Source organism: Phyllostomus hastatus, unplaced genomic scaffold, assembly GCF_019186645.2.
Source record: "Phyllostomus hastatus isolate PE091 unplaced genomic scaffold, TTU_PhHast_1.1 phas_contig_147, whole genome shotgun sequence".
NCBI classification, from domain to species: domain Eukaryota; kingdom Metazoa; phylum Chordata; class Mammalia; order Chiroptera; family Phyllostomidae; genus Phyllostomus; species Phyllostomus hastatus.
This window is the reverse complement of record NW_025333603.1, coordinates 4,588,549-4,606,663: the sequence shown is the minus strand read 5'-3', so window position 1 is coordinate 4,606,663 and position 18,115 is coordinate 4,588,549. Positions and strand designations below refer to the sequence as shown.

Here is an 18,115-nt window from a genome sequence, read left to right as displayed (position 1 = left end):
GGATCACACGGAAAGAAAGTGGCAGAGCTGGGATTTCAGCAGGAACTCAAATTTGGCTCTAGAATTTGAGCCCTTAAGGAACCAGAGGCTCAGCCTGATGAAAGCCCAGAGTGGGATTCCAACCCGCATGTCCTGACTCGCATGACCAGCCCAGCTGGCAGTCCTTTTCCCTGCACTGTCCCCGACCCTGCAGCGGAGTCGGAGTGGAGATGGGTGTGGGGCGTGGAAGTTGGGCCCACAAGGTGACACTGGTGACCTTAAGCCGGTGGAGAATACTCTGGCCTGGTTTGCCGCCCATGGGCTACTGCCTGCCTGGTGGATCCCCTTAGACTCCCTTTATGCCCTCCTGAATTCCCTACGTTCCCCAGGAAAACAGGAGAGTTGGGGGCTGTTTTCTGAGCTGTTACCAAAGTCACTTTTAATGAAAAGCAATCAAACCAAAAGATCCACCCAACTCTCTTCCCTGGAGACTAAAGAAAGCCACATTAAACTGGGAACAGAAGAGGGCCTCAGCCCCCAGCCTCATGTCACAGGGTTGGGGGCCCTTGTCAGTATCCTGTGGCTCTGCAGAGTGGTCATTTTGGAAATGGAATGTTCTGGCTCTTACCCACCACTGGGTACCCAGCAAGCTCTCTGCACATGTGAGTGAGGAGGGAGAGAAGGAGGGGTGGGGGATAAACGAGGTGGTGAGTCTGCTGCCAAGCTGGGGCAGGAGGCCAGAGAAGCATTGAGTGCCTGTTCAGTGGTGTTGGAAGGGTGCCCCTGCTCTTCCCCTCTCAGTGGGACCCTTCTCCTTCTCCTACCCAAGGGTCAGTCTACACTGGACACTGAGTTCCACACCCTGGGCTGCTAGGGGCCCGCAGCACCTTCATGGGAGGCTGGGTGCCGCCGCTCAGCCTGAGGTCCAGCCTGGTCCAGGTCAGCTCCCAGTGGGGCCCAGGGACTTTATTTACTCCAGAAACAGCAGTGGGCCATTTGCCCCAGGTCCCCTGAGAAGCCCTGTGCCCGGGTAGTGCTGCCGACACGAACCTGCAGGCCTAGAATGCGTGCTGCTGCCGACCCACTGTGGTGACCCGCCGCTTCACCTTGAGCCTGACGACAGCTGGAGGTGTGCCTCCCTACCCCGAAACCCCAGCCTCAGGAGGGGAAGTTCGGATGTGGGGAGGTTTAGTGGGCCACATTTGGTCGCTCTGGACTAGAATTTTACTTTCACCCCATTGCTGACATTTAATTACCCTTGGGCCAGGTGTTCTCCAACTCTGGGTGTCCCTGAGATCCCCACCAGCCTTGACGTCCTAGGGGTCTGGACGTTTGTGAAGGGTTTGTGCATCACCTTGAGGTTGGCCCTGACAGTGAAAAGCAGGCGTCATCTGATTGAGGACCCTACTGTGTGGTGGTGGAAGGGAGACCCATAGACATAAAATGACATGCCCATCATATACAGGAGTGTGACAATGACTGAATGAACAAGTGACAATGGGAGCTCAGAAGGGGGCTGAAGTGGTCACAGAGGGCTTCCTGGAGGAAGAGGCAAGACTTGGACACTTAGCTTCAGTCTATTTAGGAGCCACATTTGAACCCTAGTCGTAGCTTGGGGTAGACACCCTTAGTGTTCTTGATTTGTCCCGGAGGACTCTTCTTGTATCTTTCAAAATCCAGCTTGGCTACTATTTCTCCTTCCAATTTCCTTCCTTCCTGTTCCCAGAATTAATGACATTTCCTCCGGGTGTTGTCCTGACTCCATTTGTTCCCTCCACAGAACTGTCAGGTTCGGAGTGCACTGTGATGAACCCAGGCTCTCTGTGGGGCTGACAGCTAATGAGGGAGACCCAGTGGAAGGGAGTCAAAGAAACACACGAGGAAAATCTGTGCTAAGTGCTGTGAATGTGATCACAGCAGTGAATGTCATATAAGTGCTAGATCTGTGCCAAGCATGCACGAACTCAGTGATTCCTTGTAACAACGCTGAAGCAGATAATGGTGGTATGCCCTATTAAAGATGAGGCTGAGACAGAGAGGTTAAGCAACTTGCCCAAGATCACACAGCTGATCTCAGCGGCACTGCTGAGAGTGGATTCAGGCTGTCTGGAGAACAGAGAAGAGTTAGAGAATAATGAGAGAGGGCAGGGGAGAGCTCCCTGAGCTGGTGAGAACTGAGTGGAAACCTAGCCGCTGAGAAGGAGGCAGCTGTGGGAGGAACTGGGGGAAGAGCATTCCAGGCAGAGGGAACAGTGTCCATCGGTGGGCTCCAAGGAGGGGTGATCTTGGTGCATCCGAGCTGCTGAGTGAGGCCAGTGTGGCTTGGAGTGGAGTGAGCTAGGGCAGAGCAGCTGGAGGGGCTGAGACAGGGCTGCCACGTGCAGAGGCTGGGGGTCTGGGCCCTGTAGGCGGGGTTTGGGGTTTGGAATGCCCTAGGTTGCACAGTTCTGCCCACCAGACTGTGCACTCCTTGAGGACTCTTTGGTTCCCCAGGCTGGTGCCAAGGTGCGCCGTCCTGCACACTGAGCTCAGGGACGCAGGGAAGCACATCATCGTGGTTCCTTTCCTCTGACCTGAGGTCCCAGTCGCCTTCCCATCCACCCTGAGCTCTCACAATAGGTAGGTAGGTGGGCAATAGGAGGAGCCCCCGGGACAGAGGAGGCACCAGGAAGTGAGATGACGTGCCTGGGCTTGTGTGGCTGGCGAGGGACCCAGAACCTCCACCTGCTTTTCCATCCCCATCTTGACCAGGGAGGCATCGGAGCCTCTGTGCACCGGGACGAGGGATGAGGTCCCAGTGTCTCTCACACTCGGGCCCACCTCCTCTGCACACACTGATAGTGCAGGTCCCGGGCCGCCTGCCTCCCTGCAGCTCACACACACCAGGGTCCAGGGGGCTGCTCCGTTGCCCTTCACCTGCGCCCGGTCCAGGCGGGGCCGAGCTGGCCTCCTTGGTGTATCAGGATGGCGGCTCACCACTCTGCCCACAGTGTAAGGGCCCAGAGACCTGTCTTGGAGACACTAACTCACTTCACTCCTGTGGGCCTCAGTTTCCTCATCTTCCTGCAGATCTTGCTAGATCGTTGGTGAGATGAAAGATTTTGGAGGGCTGCAGAACTTGACACAAAATTAGCTGTGGTGAATATATAGATACATTTTTCCTTTCACCTCATCTGGACTTCAGTTTCCTCAATGGGTGGGTAGCAGTTTCAGATGGTCAGATGAGATGGGACAGGCTAGCTCTTGATGAGTACCTGCTAAGTGTCAGGCATATTTAAACTCCCAACTACTCTGCCAGGCTGCTGGTTTTCATCTGGCTTTCCAGACAAAAAAACCGAAGCTCTGGTACTGAGTTGCTTTGAGCTCATTAGAGAACTCTAGTCTCATCTGACCCCAAGCTGCGGCTGGGCGGGGCACCGGTGCCGTGGCTCTTCCTGTCCCGGGCTGACCTGGCTGAGCTGAGGAGCGGACAGTGCTGCCTTGTGCCTGCTCTGTCCTGTGGCTCCGGGGACAGATGGTGCTGGCGGCTGGGTCCTCTGCCAGCTCCCTGGCTGTGGGCCTGCCTGCTCCTGCCATTGCCCTGCAGCAGCTTCCTCGTGGGTACGAGGTGGCTTCAGGGCAGTGATGGAAAGGACCAGAGTCCGATGCTGTGAGGACACAGGGATGGGTCAGACTGGACCTGTCCTCAAGGGCCCCCAAGCTGATGGGGAGACAGAGAGAGGAACAAACTGATGATGACAGCACAGTGTGGCCAGACTGTGACAGAAGGAGGCCCAGAGGTGGCCCCTCACAGCCTAGGGGGCAGGCCTGGCCAGGCTCCCTGGAGGAGCTTGAGGGCTGGCCCAGGCTCCAGGCAGAGACAGCCGTGTGTGGGATGTGGGAGAGAGCTTGTCCCACAAGGACTGGGCAGAGAAGGGGCTGTGACCCCTGGAGGCATTCTTCCCCGGCCCCTTGTCTGTGCAGTAAGTACATCCTGCCTGGGGTTTCCTAAAAGGTAATAATGTATCTGCAGCAAATTAGACATTAATTAATTAATATCAGTAGACATTAAGCATGAAGCATCTCTTGATTGTAGTAATCGTTTCACAATGTATATGTATATCAAAACATCCCGTTGTGTAACCTAAATCATACATAAAATTTTATTTGTCAATCATATCTCAGTGAAGCTGGAGAAGACCATAATGAGACAGTGGGACTCTGCAGAGACAGGGACCTGTCCCTGTCCTCGAGGAGTTTCTTGTCTCCTCGTTCTTGCACTCGCTCTACGGTCTAGGAACAAGCGTGCCTGCTTTGCCTTGTCTGCGTGTTCGGAGGCCCAGAGTCAGCAGGCTGGCTGGCAGCACCTCCCCGGGGGGGCCGTCACTCAGGATGGGGTGCTGCGGACCGCCCATCTCTCTACTCCTTGACATTGTCCTATTTGTGACCTCTAAAACAGGCTGTGACCCGCCCCTGGAGGTGTGGCCCTGCTCCCAGGCCTGGCAACTGGTCAGGGGTTGGAAGGGGAGTGGCCTCTGGGCCTTCCTAAAGTAGCCTCAGGTTTCCAGCACATTCCAGGGCTGAGCTGAACCAGGTGGGTCTCGATTTCCTTTTGATTCCTTAGGGAGGGCATGGAGAGACCCTCTTTTCTCCCTCTTTACTACCACCCCATGAGCTGTGGGAGGGAGGGATGGATGGTCTGGAGTCAGATGACTCCGGCTGCCTTGGCTAGTGGGTAGTGGCTACTCCTTTCCCAGCCTCAGTTTCCTTATCTGTAACATGGGGACTCAGGGATAATAATGGTCCCTGTCACTTGAGCTTGTTTCGAGCCAGCAGGTTCACCCCATGCTGGCAGTTATACAGAGAAGCTGAGTGTTAAGAGTTTGAGCGGTGTGCCTACAGGCCTTGAGAGCAGTGGGGTACGTGGGAAAGGGGGTGTCCAGAGAGAAGAAGGGGCTAGAGGATTAAATGACTTGGGGTCAAGTGGAGGGTCTGTCCCTTGAGAGTAGGAAGGGGGCAGGCACAGAATTGCTTCAGGCACCCCCACCCTACCCTGAGGGCCTCCTTAGACTCTGACTTTGCCTGGTCCCCACCCACCCCACCTTGCTTTTGAAGATAAAAAGAGCTTCCGGGCAGCTAGGCCAAGGGCCAAGAGAGGGTGTGTCTCTGCATAAACCCATTCTCACCCAGGCAGCCTGGAAAGCTGGGAGGGGCTTCTGAACCTGCTGGGCCCCAGGGATAGGCCTCGGTGGGATGCTGAGGGTGGGGCAGCTGCCCAGGTGGGATGGACTGGTCAGAGACCACCCCGCTTCCAGGTTTTCTCCACATCACCGGGAAGTCAGCTGAGCCGGGAGGCAGCCCATGGAGGGTCTCCAGAGTGCCAGGCTCTGTCAGAAGTCCCACGGGCTGGTGATTGGATCTCCCTTCGGGACCTTCCCCCTTCCTGCCAGGCTCTGGAGTCAGAGAGCCCAAGTTCAGTCTCCCCTCTGCCTTTTCCTGGCTGCATGTCCTGGGGTGGATCTTTCCATGGTCCTGGTCTGAGTTTCCTTTTTCTCTACCGTAAAATGAGGAGTTCTACCTCCGAGTCGAGTTGAGAAATAAAGGACCTCCAAAGACCAGGTCTTCACACAGTAGGTGCACAATAAACAGCAGCTATGGATTTCTAAAAAGGATCTTTGAGCTTCTGCAAGGGCAGTTCTTGGGAAACCCCTGTTTGTAGGCAGCTCTCTGGCTTGGGGGACCCCTCTCCCACTTGTTCTGCCCCATTTGGAGACACGGGCTCTAACACTTCCCAGCCTCTAGATAGACAGCATCCCTCCCCTGCCCCCATGTCCCCTTCCAACTACTATCTTGTTTCTTTGCTCCCTGTCCCACAAAAATCTCTGACCGTTTTCTGTGGTCCCTGCTTCCACTTACCTGTCCGCCTTTCCCTTATTCACTCTAGTTGGGGTCCTCGCTCCCTACACCCTTCCTCCTTTCGGCTCCCTCAAAGCTGCCCTCCGTCTGCCTTGCCATCTCCGTGCCCCTGGTCCAGCAGCTCCCCTCCTTGGGAGACGCACCCTCTCCCAGTGATCCTTCCGCCCCGCCCAGTGCTCCTTCTCAGTCTCCTTTGCAGGTCCCTCCCTCCCCCAACCCCACCTCTAAATAGCTCTGTCTTCGCTCTCTCTGGGTGAGGCCTGTTCTAGTTACTGTGGCTGTGTGACAGATACTCCAAAACTTAGTGACTTCAAACAAGAACCATTTGATTATATCTTGAGATTTTGTTTGCTGGGGCTGAGTGACTCTTCTGCTCTATGAGGTGTTGGTGGGGATTACTCCATCAGAGGTTACTTGGCGGTATAAAGCTGGCCAGAGGGCTAGACTCGGGAGTCCAGGATGGTGCCCCGGTATCTGACTGGCTGGCATGGCCGGAAGGTTGGGACTAGCAGGGCTGCTACTCCCAGCACCAACACGGAGCCTTTTTCATATGATGGTCTCCCAGAGTGGTCAGACTTCCCACCTGGCAGCTGGCTCCACCAGAGCCAGAGTGCCAAGAGGCCTGGGTGGAAGCCGCCAGGCTTCTAATCTAGTCTCAGAAGTCATGAGTTGAAATGTCACAACTGGTGACGTAGATTCAAGGGGAGGGGGTTAGACTCGACCCGTCATGGGAGCACAAGCAAAGATCAGCAGCATTATTTGACCGACCACACGGGTGCAGAGTCCTAAGGATCTCTCTTTTTTAAAAAATTTAACTTTATTTATTTATTTTTAGAGAGAGGGGAGGGAAGGGAGAAAGAAAGGGAGAGAAACATCATTGTGTGGTTGCCTCTTGCATGTCCCCCATTGGGGACCTGGCCTGCAACCCAGGCATGGCCCCCACTGGGCATCAAACCAGTGACTCCTTAGTCTGCAGGCTGGCGCTCAATCCACTGAGCCACACCAGCCATGGCAGAGTCCTAAGGATCTTAAATGCCCATGTACTCTCATGTCTCCAGGGGCAGCCTCTTCACAGTGACCTCCAAACTTGAACACTGAGTTGCCTCCTTGACATCTCTGTTTGCGTTGGATATGACCTGAACAATTCTTGATTCCATCCCCTCCTTATTTCTCCCCAGTCTCCCCCAATTCAGCAACTAGTATCACCATCCACCATCCACCAGCCTGTGTCCAAAAGCCTGGATCCTCCCTGCATCCTCTCTCTTTCTCACGCTCACTTGTGGAATCCATCAGCAAGCTGTGCTGGCTCCACCTCCCAAATGCTCCCTGCACCCATCATCTCTCTGCTTCTCCAGTGTTACTGGCCCAGCCCCAGCTCCATCGCCTCTCCCTGGACTGCAGTGGCCCACTGAGGAGTCTCCCTGCTCTTTCTCTCACCCTCTCATTTACCCCCACACAGTAGCAGAGTGAGATCACCTCCCTCCCCACTTCGAGTTTCCAGCTCTTCTCATCACAGTTGGAGTAAAACCTAAATTCCACTAGAACCTACAAGGCCTTGAGTGACAAGGGCCCTGTCTCTTCCCCTGACCACACTTCCCACCGTGCCCCACTCCCTGACACTGTCCCAGCCGCCAAGCCTGTCCCTGTCCCTCCTTGGCATCTTTGCACCCTCTGCTCCCCTTCCTGGACCCTGTGCCCCACAGGCTTGCAAAATCACGCCTTCTTGTCATTTATTCAGATCTTGATTACCCAACCTAAATTAGCTCCTCCCCAACTACCACCTTTTCTCTCTTTCATACCCGCTGTTTATTTTCTATGGCACTTTTCCGCCCTCTGAAAAGATCTTGTTCCTGTATTTATTGCCCACCCATGAGGGAAGAGCCCGCATCTGTCTTGTTCGAGCTGGAGTCCCAGCACCCCGAGGGAATGAAAGGGAGTTTTAAAAGGCTTGATGTTAATCCCCTAGCCAGAATCGGCCTCTTTCTAACCTTGTCCATCCCTGTCTGCTCTTGGTTTCATACCTTCCTAGGCCCCTTCCTGTCCTCTGACTCAGCTGGCCCTTAGATTTATAGCTCGAGGTCTGTCACTCAGGCCAAATGTAGCCAGCCCCCTCACCCCTCCTGGGATATGGTTGTCCTTCGCCATTCCCTGTCCTCCCTTTTCCCCTCACAGGGCTGGGCCTCAGTCTGCCTGCTGCACCCCAGGGGGAGGCTGTCTTCTCCCTGCCACTAATCTTCCCTGCCCTAAACGTGCCCCCACCCCTCAGGACAGCAGAAGCCTTCAGCGGCCACAGGGTTGCAGCAGGGGTTGTGACTGTGGAGCTGTGGACAGATGAAGTCATGTGGCTGCCTTTGCACAAACAACCATTAAGTTAGAGCCACCCAGCATGCATATAACTTAAAGCAAAATGATGGCAACAGGAAAACATACATGCAGCCCTGGCTGGTGTGGCTCAGTGGATTCAGCTCTGGCCTGCGAACTGAAAGGTTGCCAGTTCGGCACCCAGTCAGGGCACATGCCTGGGCTGCAGGCCAAGGCCCCCGTTGGGGGATGTGGGGAGGCAACCAATCGATGTTTCTCTCCCTCTCTTTCTCCCTCGCTTCTCCTCTCTAAAAATAAATAAGATCTTTTAAAAAATAGAAAAGGAAAATGTAAATTCAGGCTAATACCATGAATCTTGTCTATTTTAATCCATTTTGTTTGATGTTTATGTTACAACATTTCAGATGGCCACTGATGACTGGGTGTGTCTTCATTTGAGCCCTTTGATCAGATGTTGAACGGATCAGACAAATGGGATGGTCCACTGGGGTCACCTCCCGGGCTCCATTCTACACGCATTGCTGAGCACTTCCAATGTCCTGGGTGTATGCAAATGCGAAATATGTCTATTCCTGCCCCGGTGGCCTCTTCTCTTGTGCCTGGAATGCTTTGTGCCCCGTGAACCCAAGCTGTTTCTAGTGAGCATATCCTTCTATTCCAAGAATACTTTTCCTCGTGGGGCGTCGTAAGCCTTTCTGGGGCCCAGCAGTCCCTGGGACTGTTAGGCTGCGTGGACGTTGGTGGGAGGCCTCCGTGGAGGGTCATGGACTCTGTCCTGTCCAACACCTTCATTCGTGGCTCAGATGCAGCCCTGGTGCTGGACAGGCTGCATGGTCACCTGGCAGTGATCGTCACAGAAGGGGGTGAAAGGCCCGTCTGCCCCTGACTGCTGCTGGAAACTTCCCCTCTGTCTTTCTATTTACCCGAAAGCAGGTCTTCATTCTCACGCTTGGCCAGGGCTCTGCAAAGGCCGCCTGGCCCGTCACAGCAGGTGTCTCTTGTCCCTGGGGACCTGTGCAAGACTCTTCCATGCTCGGGTGATTTCCTTTGTCGTTCAACAATGCCTTGTGATTTTGTTTAGAGAGAGGGGAAGGGAGGGAGAAAAGGAGAGAAACAGCAATGTATGGTTGCCTCTTGCATGCCCCCACTGGAGACCTGCAACCCAGGCATGTGCCCTGAGCGAGAATCAAACAGCGACCCTTTGGTTCACAGGCCAGCTCTCAATCCACTGAGCCACATCAGTCAGTGAAACAATGCCTCGCTTTTTAATAAGCTGCAGAGCTGACACTTTTCAAGCACTTTAGGTCTCAGACCCTGTTCTAAGCACAGTGCAAATAAAATCTCATTGAACCCTTTCTATGAACATTATTCCCATTTTATAGATGTAGAAAGTGAGGTTCAGAGTGTCTTAAGTAAATGGCTTAAGGTGTCTGGGGAGACAGGGCTCGGGCTGAGATGCCTACGCAGCCTGTGTTGGGAGGGCTTTCTGTCACCCCCGGGCCTTCCTGTTTTTTTCCTTCTCTCTGCACCCTGCTCATCCGTTCTTCAACAGACCTTTATTGTGGGCTGAAGTTCCTCTGAGATAGCAGGGCTCCCACGGCTGGGGGTGGGACTAGCACACACCAGTGTCTTGCAGCCAGACAGCTTGAGGCCGAGGGAAGGCCTAGGGGCACGATAAGTGCGCAGTGGAGAGTGGGCGGTGCACCACTGATCACAGCAGCCCCTGCTACCAGTGGGTGGCCCAGCTCTGGGCCTCAGCCTTAGACTTGGTGATTTGGGGCCTCAGAAGCAGCCCTTTGAGGGTTGGTGTCTCCTTGCTATGCCTTGTTCTGAGGCCTGGTCTACTCCTGGCACAGTGTGTGAGGGAATGTGTTCCGTGGATGAGGTTGCAATGCCTGTTCTTACCACTCGGCTCTTAGAAAGGTTTCTTGAACACTTTGCAGGGGAAAGTTGGTGTGTTGTGTGAGGGAAACTGGGAAAGAAGATTGGGGTGGGGGGGTACTGCAGATCTGGGTAGGCAGGGGTGCCGGGAGTTGGGGGGGGGCTGTGGGGAGGGTGAGGGAGTCAGGCTGAAGGTGCTGCCTGAGGAGCCAGGGAAGCAGCCCTGCCTGCTGGGCAGGGAGGACACCATCCCTTAGAAGGAGGGGCCTGCAGGGGCTCGAGGAGCAGCTGGGCGTTGAGGGGCCACCCAACGTGTTGCTAGCTTCTAGCTTCCTGGGGCAGGAAGTGCCAGCTGCAGCCAGAATCCTGTAGCACTGGGAGGAGCAGCACAGGCCTGAGGAATGCGTGCAGCCCGGGAGGGCGAGGGGCCCCTTTCCTGCTTCCCTCACCTCTCTCTGGAAAGGGAGAGAGAGTCTCTTCTGTTCTGTTTGTTCTGTTCTCTACCAGCTCCTATTCTTTGACCTCATGGTTTTTCTATTCTCTTTCCCTTCTTTCCCTCTTTTTCTGTCTCTGTAATCTCTCTCTCCTCCCCCTTTCCTTTTTCTCATTCCTTTACCCCTCCCTTGGCGACTTGGAGGGGGTTTGTGAGGCCTATAGCTGGCGTGCCCAGTGATGATGGAGCCTGACCCATCACCTGGCCATGTGTTGCCATGGTGACCCAGAGGCAGTGTCAGGCAGCCTTGGCTGTCTAGTGGGGAGGGCATGAAGGGCTCTGGTAGGAGAAAGACCGGTCCTGTTTTCTCAGTTCCTGAAGGGCCCACCCCACTGCCCAGAGCTTTTGCATGGGGGTTATTGCCTGTTAATGTGGCTTCTGGGCTGGGAGATATCAGAGTGGCTCCCCCAAGGTGCCATAGGTACCCTCAGAGAGATTGGGGACGATCGGACTTAGGGTCAGACTGCCTAGGCTCAGATCTGTCCTGCCCCCTTCTGGGGTCTCCTGGACGTAGGGCTGGGGAGGTGGCAAACAGCCCCAAGGGAGGAAGCCACAGGGAGGCAATGGTCAGCTATGTGGAGTCTGTACGGGGTGGAAATGAAAGAACTCACCCTGGGGGTGGCCACCTCGCCCCTCCCAGGCTTCTGGGCCTTGAGCACCCAGTGGGACAAGGGTCTTGACTCTGGAAAGTGCTGCGAGGAGGTACTAACAGCATCGTTGTTTCCCGTGGATCATGTGAGGGTGGACAGGGAGGGGAGCATCCCTGTACGGTCCTGGTCTGACGCCTGTGGTGAGGAAGGGCTGTGCCTGGCACCAGTGCTCAGGATGATGAAGTAAGCACCTTGCCTGTCAAACAAGAGAGGCCATTGTGGCCAGGTGGCCAAGCAGCCTCGGCCTTTGCATTAAGCAGACTGTGTTCAAGTTTCAACTCTGTCCTTCACTGACTGTGTGATTGTGTGTGCATGCTTGTGTGTGCACAAGTGGCTTCCCCTTTCTGAACCTGTTTCCTATCTGTAAAATGGGAATAATAACAACATTCAACTATGGGAGCCGTGTGAAGATTGAATGAGGTAATGCATAGAAAATGCTTAGCACAGTGCCTGGCACATATCACATATATATTTTATTTATTTATTTTTTAGAGAGAAGGGAAGGGAGGGAGATAGAGAAGGAGAGAAACATGGATGTGTGAGAGAGACATCAATCGGTTGCCTCTCACACACCTCTAACTGGGGACCTGGCTCACAACTCAGGCATGTGCCCTGACTGGGAATCGAACCAGTGCCATTTCACTTTGTGGGACGATGCCCAACCCACTAAACCATAGTGGTCAGGGCTACATATTAAATAGTTAAGCAAGGAAGAGCGATTGTTCTCAGCCTAACCTACACGCCCACCCTTTCAATTTTATAAACAAGGAAGCTGCGGCCAGAGAAGAGACGTGAAAAACTTGCTCAGGTCCCACGGATCCCTAGCTGTGGGGCCACCACTGGGACAGCACCCCAGCAGTGCAGAGAAGTAGGAGCAAGGGTGTTGGCTGAGGCTACTCTGAACCCCAGCCGCACAAGCCAGTCCCTCGTCCTGCAGGCTCTGCACACACTCCCCCAGCCCCCTGCACCCTCAGTGTAACAGCACCTCCTAGGCAGCCCCTTGTTCCACAGCCCTGTGAGGATGGGGACTGACTCGGCTCATCCGCCCTGGCAGGCCCTGCTCAGGCTCCCAGGCCATGCAGGAATACAAGGAGAGCAGCACCACTGCAATTTATGAAGTGCTTTCCACGTGTCCCCTGCCTCTGCACTCAGGACAGCTCTGCAGGGTGCTTGTGCTGCTGCTCCTACGTCTTACAGGTGACGAAGCTGGCCTGGGGGGTGCTCGGTGTGGAACGTGAAGCAAATTGCCCTTGGTCCCTGCATTTCTGAGGGTAGGTCTGGGGTTCGCATACCGCCTGCCTGGCTCTGGAACCCATGGTCCCAGTGCCTCCCTTCCCTGCATTTTCATTTCCCCAAAGCTGAGAAGCGAAGGCTACTGGAGTCTCTCGTGGTTTAGGAAAGGCAAGGCTCTATCCAGCGCAACTGCTGCATCCTCTCCAGCCCCCTCAGAATGATGCTCCCTAATGTGCACGACCCTTCACAGCTGGCTGGGCGCCCTCAGTGTTGGGGTCTCTGTTAGTCCTCCCATTACTCTTGGATGCGATGAGGTGCGGGTATTTCTCCTCAGCCTCTCAATAACTTTCCCAAGGTCCGCCTGACTCTGTGCCCTTTCATTTAAGACCTTGGACAGAGAGCGCCTCAGTTTCCCTGGTCACACAAGCAGGCTGTTGTAATGGATCTCTGAAACCCTCCTCCCTCTGCTGGGGGAGGGAAGGGCTGCACCGTAGGTGGAGGCAGGAGGCCTGCACTTCAGCTTAAGCCTGGCTCTGTGGTTCCAGGGGGACCTTGGGCAGGACCTGGGACTGACTGACCTGGGCTTGGGTTGCCTGTGTCCCTGGCCTGTGATAACCCCTTAAGTATGTGCCCATGGGTCAGATGGGATAGGCACAGGGATAGAACATTCAGGAAATGTTCTCTGGCCCCTGGCAGGCCCCTTGTGGGGCAGGGGCTGAGGGTAGGTATCAGATTTCAGATGAGGTTATTTTTACCCTGGGAGCGGAGGGTGGCAGGTGATGCTCAGGCTCTCCATTCTAGAATGGGGTGAAGGGGTAAGGGGTGGGAGCTGATCCTCTCATGGGGAACCTCACCTGACCTCATGGCCTGTGTTTCTCCCTGCCTTTGTGGGGTGACCCTAGTGGGAACTGAGGACCCACTGATCAAACTCATTCATTTGGTCCTCAAGGTGCCAGGCTCTGGGCTGGACCCTGTGGAACCGGGAGTGGAGGGAGAAGGCACCTGCCTGGTGGATCTTCTGGTGCAGTGTCAACCAGCTACTCCCACAACTAAATAAATGTTGTTGTTAATGAAACGTATTCATTACAGAGAGGGCCGTTAAAGAGGCGAGGTATGGTGCCAGAAGCCTGAGGGTAGGGTAAGGGACAGGGAACCCAGGGAGGAGTAGGTGTTGCAGAAGTGAGCGGGAGAGGTGGGAGCGCTCCAGGCAGGGGCACCGGCTCCGCTGCTCGGTACCTGTGGCGCGAGGAGCAGGAGGAACTGAAAGAAGCCCGGGGCTGGGGGCACGTGGTGCAAGAGAGACTGGAGATGTGGCAGGGCTGTCTGCCAGGGGCCCCGGGGCCTCGCCGAGGACTTCCTCCCAGAAGCCAGGTCTTGGAGACTGCAGTTAAATGCTCCATTGGACAGAGGAGGGAACTGAGGCCCAGAGAGCTGGTAATAAAAGCTACCTAGCATTTCTGCCATGTGCCGGGTAGCATGCTAAGCAGTCTGCTCCCCACATCTCTTTTGTTAAGGTAGTTGGCATTTTACATTTCATGCAGTTTATCTGGCTTACTTGATATTCATCTGAGATGTTTTGCAAAAGAATTTAAAAATATTATCAAGGTGGAATATAACATAAATTACCCATTTTAAAATGTATAATTCAGTTGCATTAGTACATTCACCATGTTGTGCAGCTAGCACCTCAATCTAGTTCCAAAACGTTTCTGTCACTCCAAAGTAAAGCCCCTTACCTACAAAGCAGCTTCCCACAGGGCTGGCGGTCACATGGAGGAAGCCTGCTGCTGCCGGGTCAGTCTGCACCAGGCCATGGGCTCCGGACAGAGCTCGGTGTTGTGGCCTCTGCTTTCTCCTCCATCGCTGACTGGCTACACAACTTGAGGTAGTTTGCTCCCCTTTTCTGAGTCTCAGATGGAAAGAATTTTTTAAGAGAATTATTTTTATTTTATTTCATTGATTTGAGAGAGAGAGGAAGGGAGAGAGAAAGAGAGGGAGAAACATGAATTCGTTGTTACATTTGTGCACTCATCGATTGATTCTTGTACATGCCCTGACTGGGGATCACCAGCAGCCTTGGTGTGTCGGGATGACACTCTGATCAACTGAGCTTCCCAGGCTCGGCCAAGAATCTCTTCTATCTTCTCCATCTCCGAGGCTTATGGGAGTGCTCTCCATGTGGATATGAACGTGGACTTTGGCTGGTGGGCCTGGGAGAGTCAAACTCTGCCTCTTTCCAGGTGCTCAGACACAATGTGCCTGCTCTCAGCCTTGATTTGCTTGTCAGTAAAATGGGTAGATTAACAATGCCTCTTAGGGTAGATATGAGAATTACTGAATTAATACATCTGAAAGCTCTTAGCATAGAACTTGATACATACGAGGTATTCAATAAATGGTAACCAAACGAATGGCATATGGGAACTCCTTTTATTTAAGATTGTATTTATTTATTTTTAGAGAGGGAAGGGAGGGAGAAAGAGAGAGAGAGAAACATCAATGTGCGGTTGCTGGGGGTCATGGCCTGCAACCCAGGCATGTACCCTGACTGGGAATCGAACCTGCGACACTTTGGTTCGCAGACCGTGCTCAATCCACTGAGCTACGCCAGCCAGGGCGCATATGGGAAGTCTTAATAAAAAATAGTGATTTGATTCTCTACCTTTCCAACCTCAAAATTTTGAAAAATGTTAAGTGCCAGCACGCCTGCAGCTGGAACTAACGTGAGGATGTTTGTGTAGGACGCTCGGACTGTCACTTATCTTCTAGAATGAAGCTGTGGTCTGATAGCGCATGACAACCAGAAGCTTGTGAAATGGCCCCCTGGTGCCCCCCAGCCGTCAGGCTGGCTTCCTGGATGAGTGCTCCCGCTTTTTACCTGAGCCTGGTACCCACTGCTACCTTTCTTGCCTTGTCCACTGGGAGTCTCAAGTCCCAACAGAATACTCTGCAGCAGCATCTCCGGACACCTGGGTTCCTAACATAATCACTTCTGTGTTTCCTGATTCTTACTTCTGCTTTCATTTTAGCTCCCGGTGCACGTGCACCCTGTGTGTGTGTGTGCAGGCATGTCCTGTGTGTGCAAGTGTGTGCATGTGTGCCCTGTTTGTGCAGGCACATCCTGTGTGTGTGTGTGCAGGCTGCTTCAGAGCCTTTTTGGGAGAAAGGTATGGAACCTGAAGGAGAGTTGAGGATGTTGACAAATGTGCCTGCCTTGCTGGTGGGGAAACTACGGGGGACATCCCGGACTCTCTGAGAAGCTGGAGCCACCTTTGTGGGGACAGGGCATCGGGTCAGGCAGCCCCCTCGGACAGCTCAGAGTGGTCGTGCCAGACCACCAGGCCTCTTGTTGGCCTGGCCCGGGGCTCTGGGGGCCGGTCAAAGGTGGCTTGTCCCAGCTCCCTGGCGCCTGCATTTTAGTCCCCAGCCTCACACCTGGGCTTGAGTCCCGGCTCCAGTATCATGGCTCTTTGAATTCTCACGGAACCTCTGAAACAGGCTAATAATCTTGCCCCTTAATGGTATTGCCCCTCACCATGAAGTTCTGGTGAGCTCACAGATGAGAAAAGGCTGCGTAAAGTTTGCAGTGAGTGAATTATATTGGGGTCTGTCCCAGCTGTGTTTCCGTAGGAAGTCTAAACTCAGCTTTATAATGCTAACAGTAAGTACTCAAAAATGTTAGCCATGTGGCAGGCATGTGCTAGGATCTCTAAACACTGGATCTCATTCAGTTTCTCATTTCTTGACCCCAGGAGGTGGTAGGTACTATAATCCCATTTTTTTTACAGATGAGGAAACTGAGGCCCACAGAAGTTGAGCAGTTTGCCCTGAGGTCACACACGTTAGTTGAGGAACCCAATTTGAACCCAGGTCAGGCCGACTTCCAAGGCTTGTCATGGGGGTTTAGGTGAGAGGCCACCCAAGCCTGCTCCTTCCTGCCGGGGTGGGCGAGCCCCCTCCGCTCTAGGCCTGCTGTTCCCGGTGGTTCCTGCAGGCATGAAGATCTATCTCTCTGCTGGCTGGTCTCCTTTCGTGGGTCATCTCTGGGCTGCAGCCCTCCCCAGGAGTCTTCCATGGTTTCTGGGGACTCCTTGGCCCCTTTCCCTCTGTCTCTACCTGCACAGGTACCTAGTATTTCACCTCACGCTTTCCTTCGCCATGGCTGTCCTATTGCCCGAGGCACCCCGTTCCTGCTTGTCCTTTCTGCTGCCTTCATGTCCTCTCTGCACCTCAGACCTTCCTCATCTTCAAGTCTCAGGCCTCAGCTCCAAGGTGACCCCTGCCATAAGTCTCTTCCATAGGTGTTTGGCACCTGCTCTGGGCCAGGCCTGAATCTGTTTCTGTCCTGTAGAAATGCCTGTCTGATGAGAGAGGCGCCTGTGAACGTGGTGACTGTGCAGCGTGGTCAGTGCTGTGATGGAGACAGGCAAGGCTGTGGTGACCTGGAGGCCCTGGCTCGCCTTGGGGAAGAGGCAGGGATGGCAGAGCTTGGAGAGGGAGGAGGAAGGACTTACCTGGCAGATAAGGCAGGTAAAAGGGTCTTAAGCAGCAGCAGTGCCCACGTGGCCAGGGAACGGAGGAGGATGGGAGTGGTGCTCTGAGGAACCTCCTGTGGTCGAGCGGCTGGGGGTCGTGGCAGGAGCAGGAAGCAGGGCCTTGCTCCTGAAGGAGTCTGGAGCAGGGGAGCTGTCTGATCAAGCTTACTGTTCAGACAGGTTTGTGCGGTCCTAGGCGACAGAATGAAGTCCCGTGGTGGGAGGAGTTACAAGGACTGACTGATCTGCCTGCCAGGCAGGACACAGTAGGTTGTGGTTGTCGAGTCGGTGGGTCTGCTTTCTGGGAGGATCCATTGGTGCTGCCTGGAGGCCAGACGGCGGTGGAGACTAGAGGCCTGTGAACAGGCCTTGGAAGCAGTGCAGGGCCCTGCGTGTGTCAGGGCGGCGGGGTAGGCTGAGAGCTTCAGAGTGGTTGGATATCTGTACTTGGCTCCCTGGGGGAGGGAGGAAACCCAGGTCAAGTGTGTCGGTGGGAGCTGTGGTCAAATTGCCCAGAAGGAGCCCCGGCCCAGGAGGCCTCAACCTAACTCCCACCTGTGTGACCCTGGACCAGCCTTTCCTTCCGTGTGCCCCAGTCTCCCCCCGCATCAATGCAGGGATTGGGCGAAGTGGCCTCTCCTGCTCTGACCAGCAGGTCTGTGGCATGGCTGGCCCAGGAGGGACACAGAGTGAATGGTGTAGCCAGCCGAGGCCTACTCTGGGATGATCAAATCTGGCCAGTTCTGCTGTGGCCGGGGGCCAGAGCCTGGCACAGCTTCCTTCTGAGAGGGCATGGCTCTGGCCCCACCTTTCTAGTGGGTTCCGCCCTCCCTGTCAGCTGTTTTGGCTCGGCCTGCCTGGCCACCTCAGGACCTGACTCCGTCCAGGGCCTCCGCTTTTCCTGTGACTGGCTCTGGGGGGAGTGGCCCAGCTCTATGGCCCCATTGGCCAAACCCTCCAGGGCTGCACACTCCCCTGCCTCCCAGGCTGGCTGCCTGCCCACCCTGGGACGAGAAGGAGGCCTGGCCTGGCCTGACATGGGCAGGCTACCTTGGAGCCAAGGAAGGAGTTGGAATCTGAGAGGCCGTGTCCTGAGCCACTGGTGCTGCTCTGTTCCCTGCGCTGGT

The 18,115-nt window shown here is 54.7% G+C and overlaps 1 protein-coding gene and 1 long non-coding RNA gene across 6 annotated transcripts in view; one reads left to right on the top strand and one right to left on the bottom strand.

The window, feature by feature from the left end:
• Positions 1 to 18,115, top strand: part of ACOT11 (acyl-CoA thioesterase 11) — a 46,874-nt gene that overhangs the window by 7,469 nt on the left and 21,290 nt on the right. The window contains exon 1 of one of the 5 annotated variants that reach the window (XM_045857111.1): positions 5,305 to 5,367. The exons of the other annotated variants lie outside the window; for them this stretch is intronic. Within the exon in view, the coding sequence (XP_045713067.1) occupies positions 5,320 to 5,367 (48 nt within the window). The 5' untranslated portion in view covers positions 5,305 to 5,319. Of the gene's footprint in view, positions 1 to 5,304; positions 5,368 to 18,115 lie in introns of those variants that run through there. 5 annotated transcript variants of the gene reach the window in all.
• Positions 8,577 to 17,109, bottom strand: LOC123830657. Its single transcript, XR_006787800.1, has 3 exons — positions 16,968 to 17,109; positions 14,190 to 14,362; positions 8,577 to 9,260 (listed from the first exon to the last, which is right to left on the bottom strand). It is a non-coding gene; the product is annotated as an uncharacterized LOC123830657 (long non-coding RNA).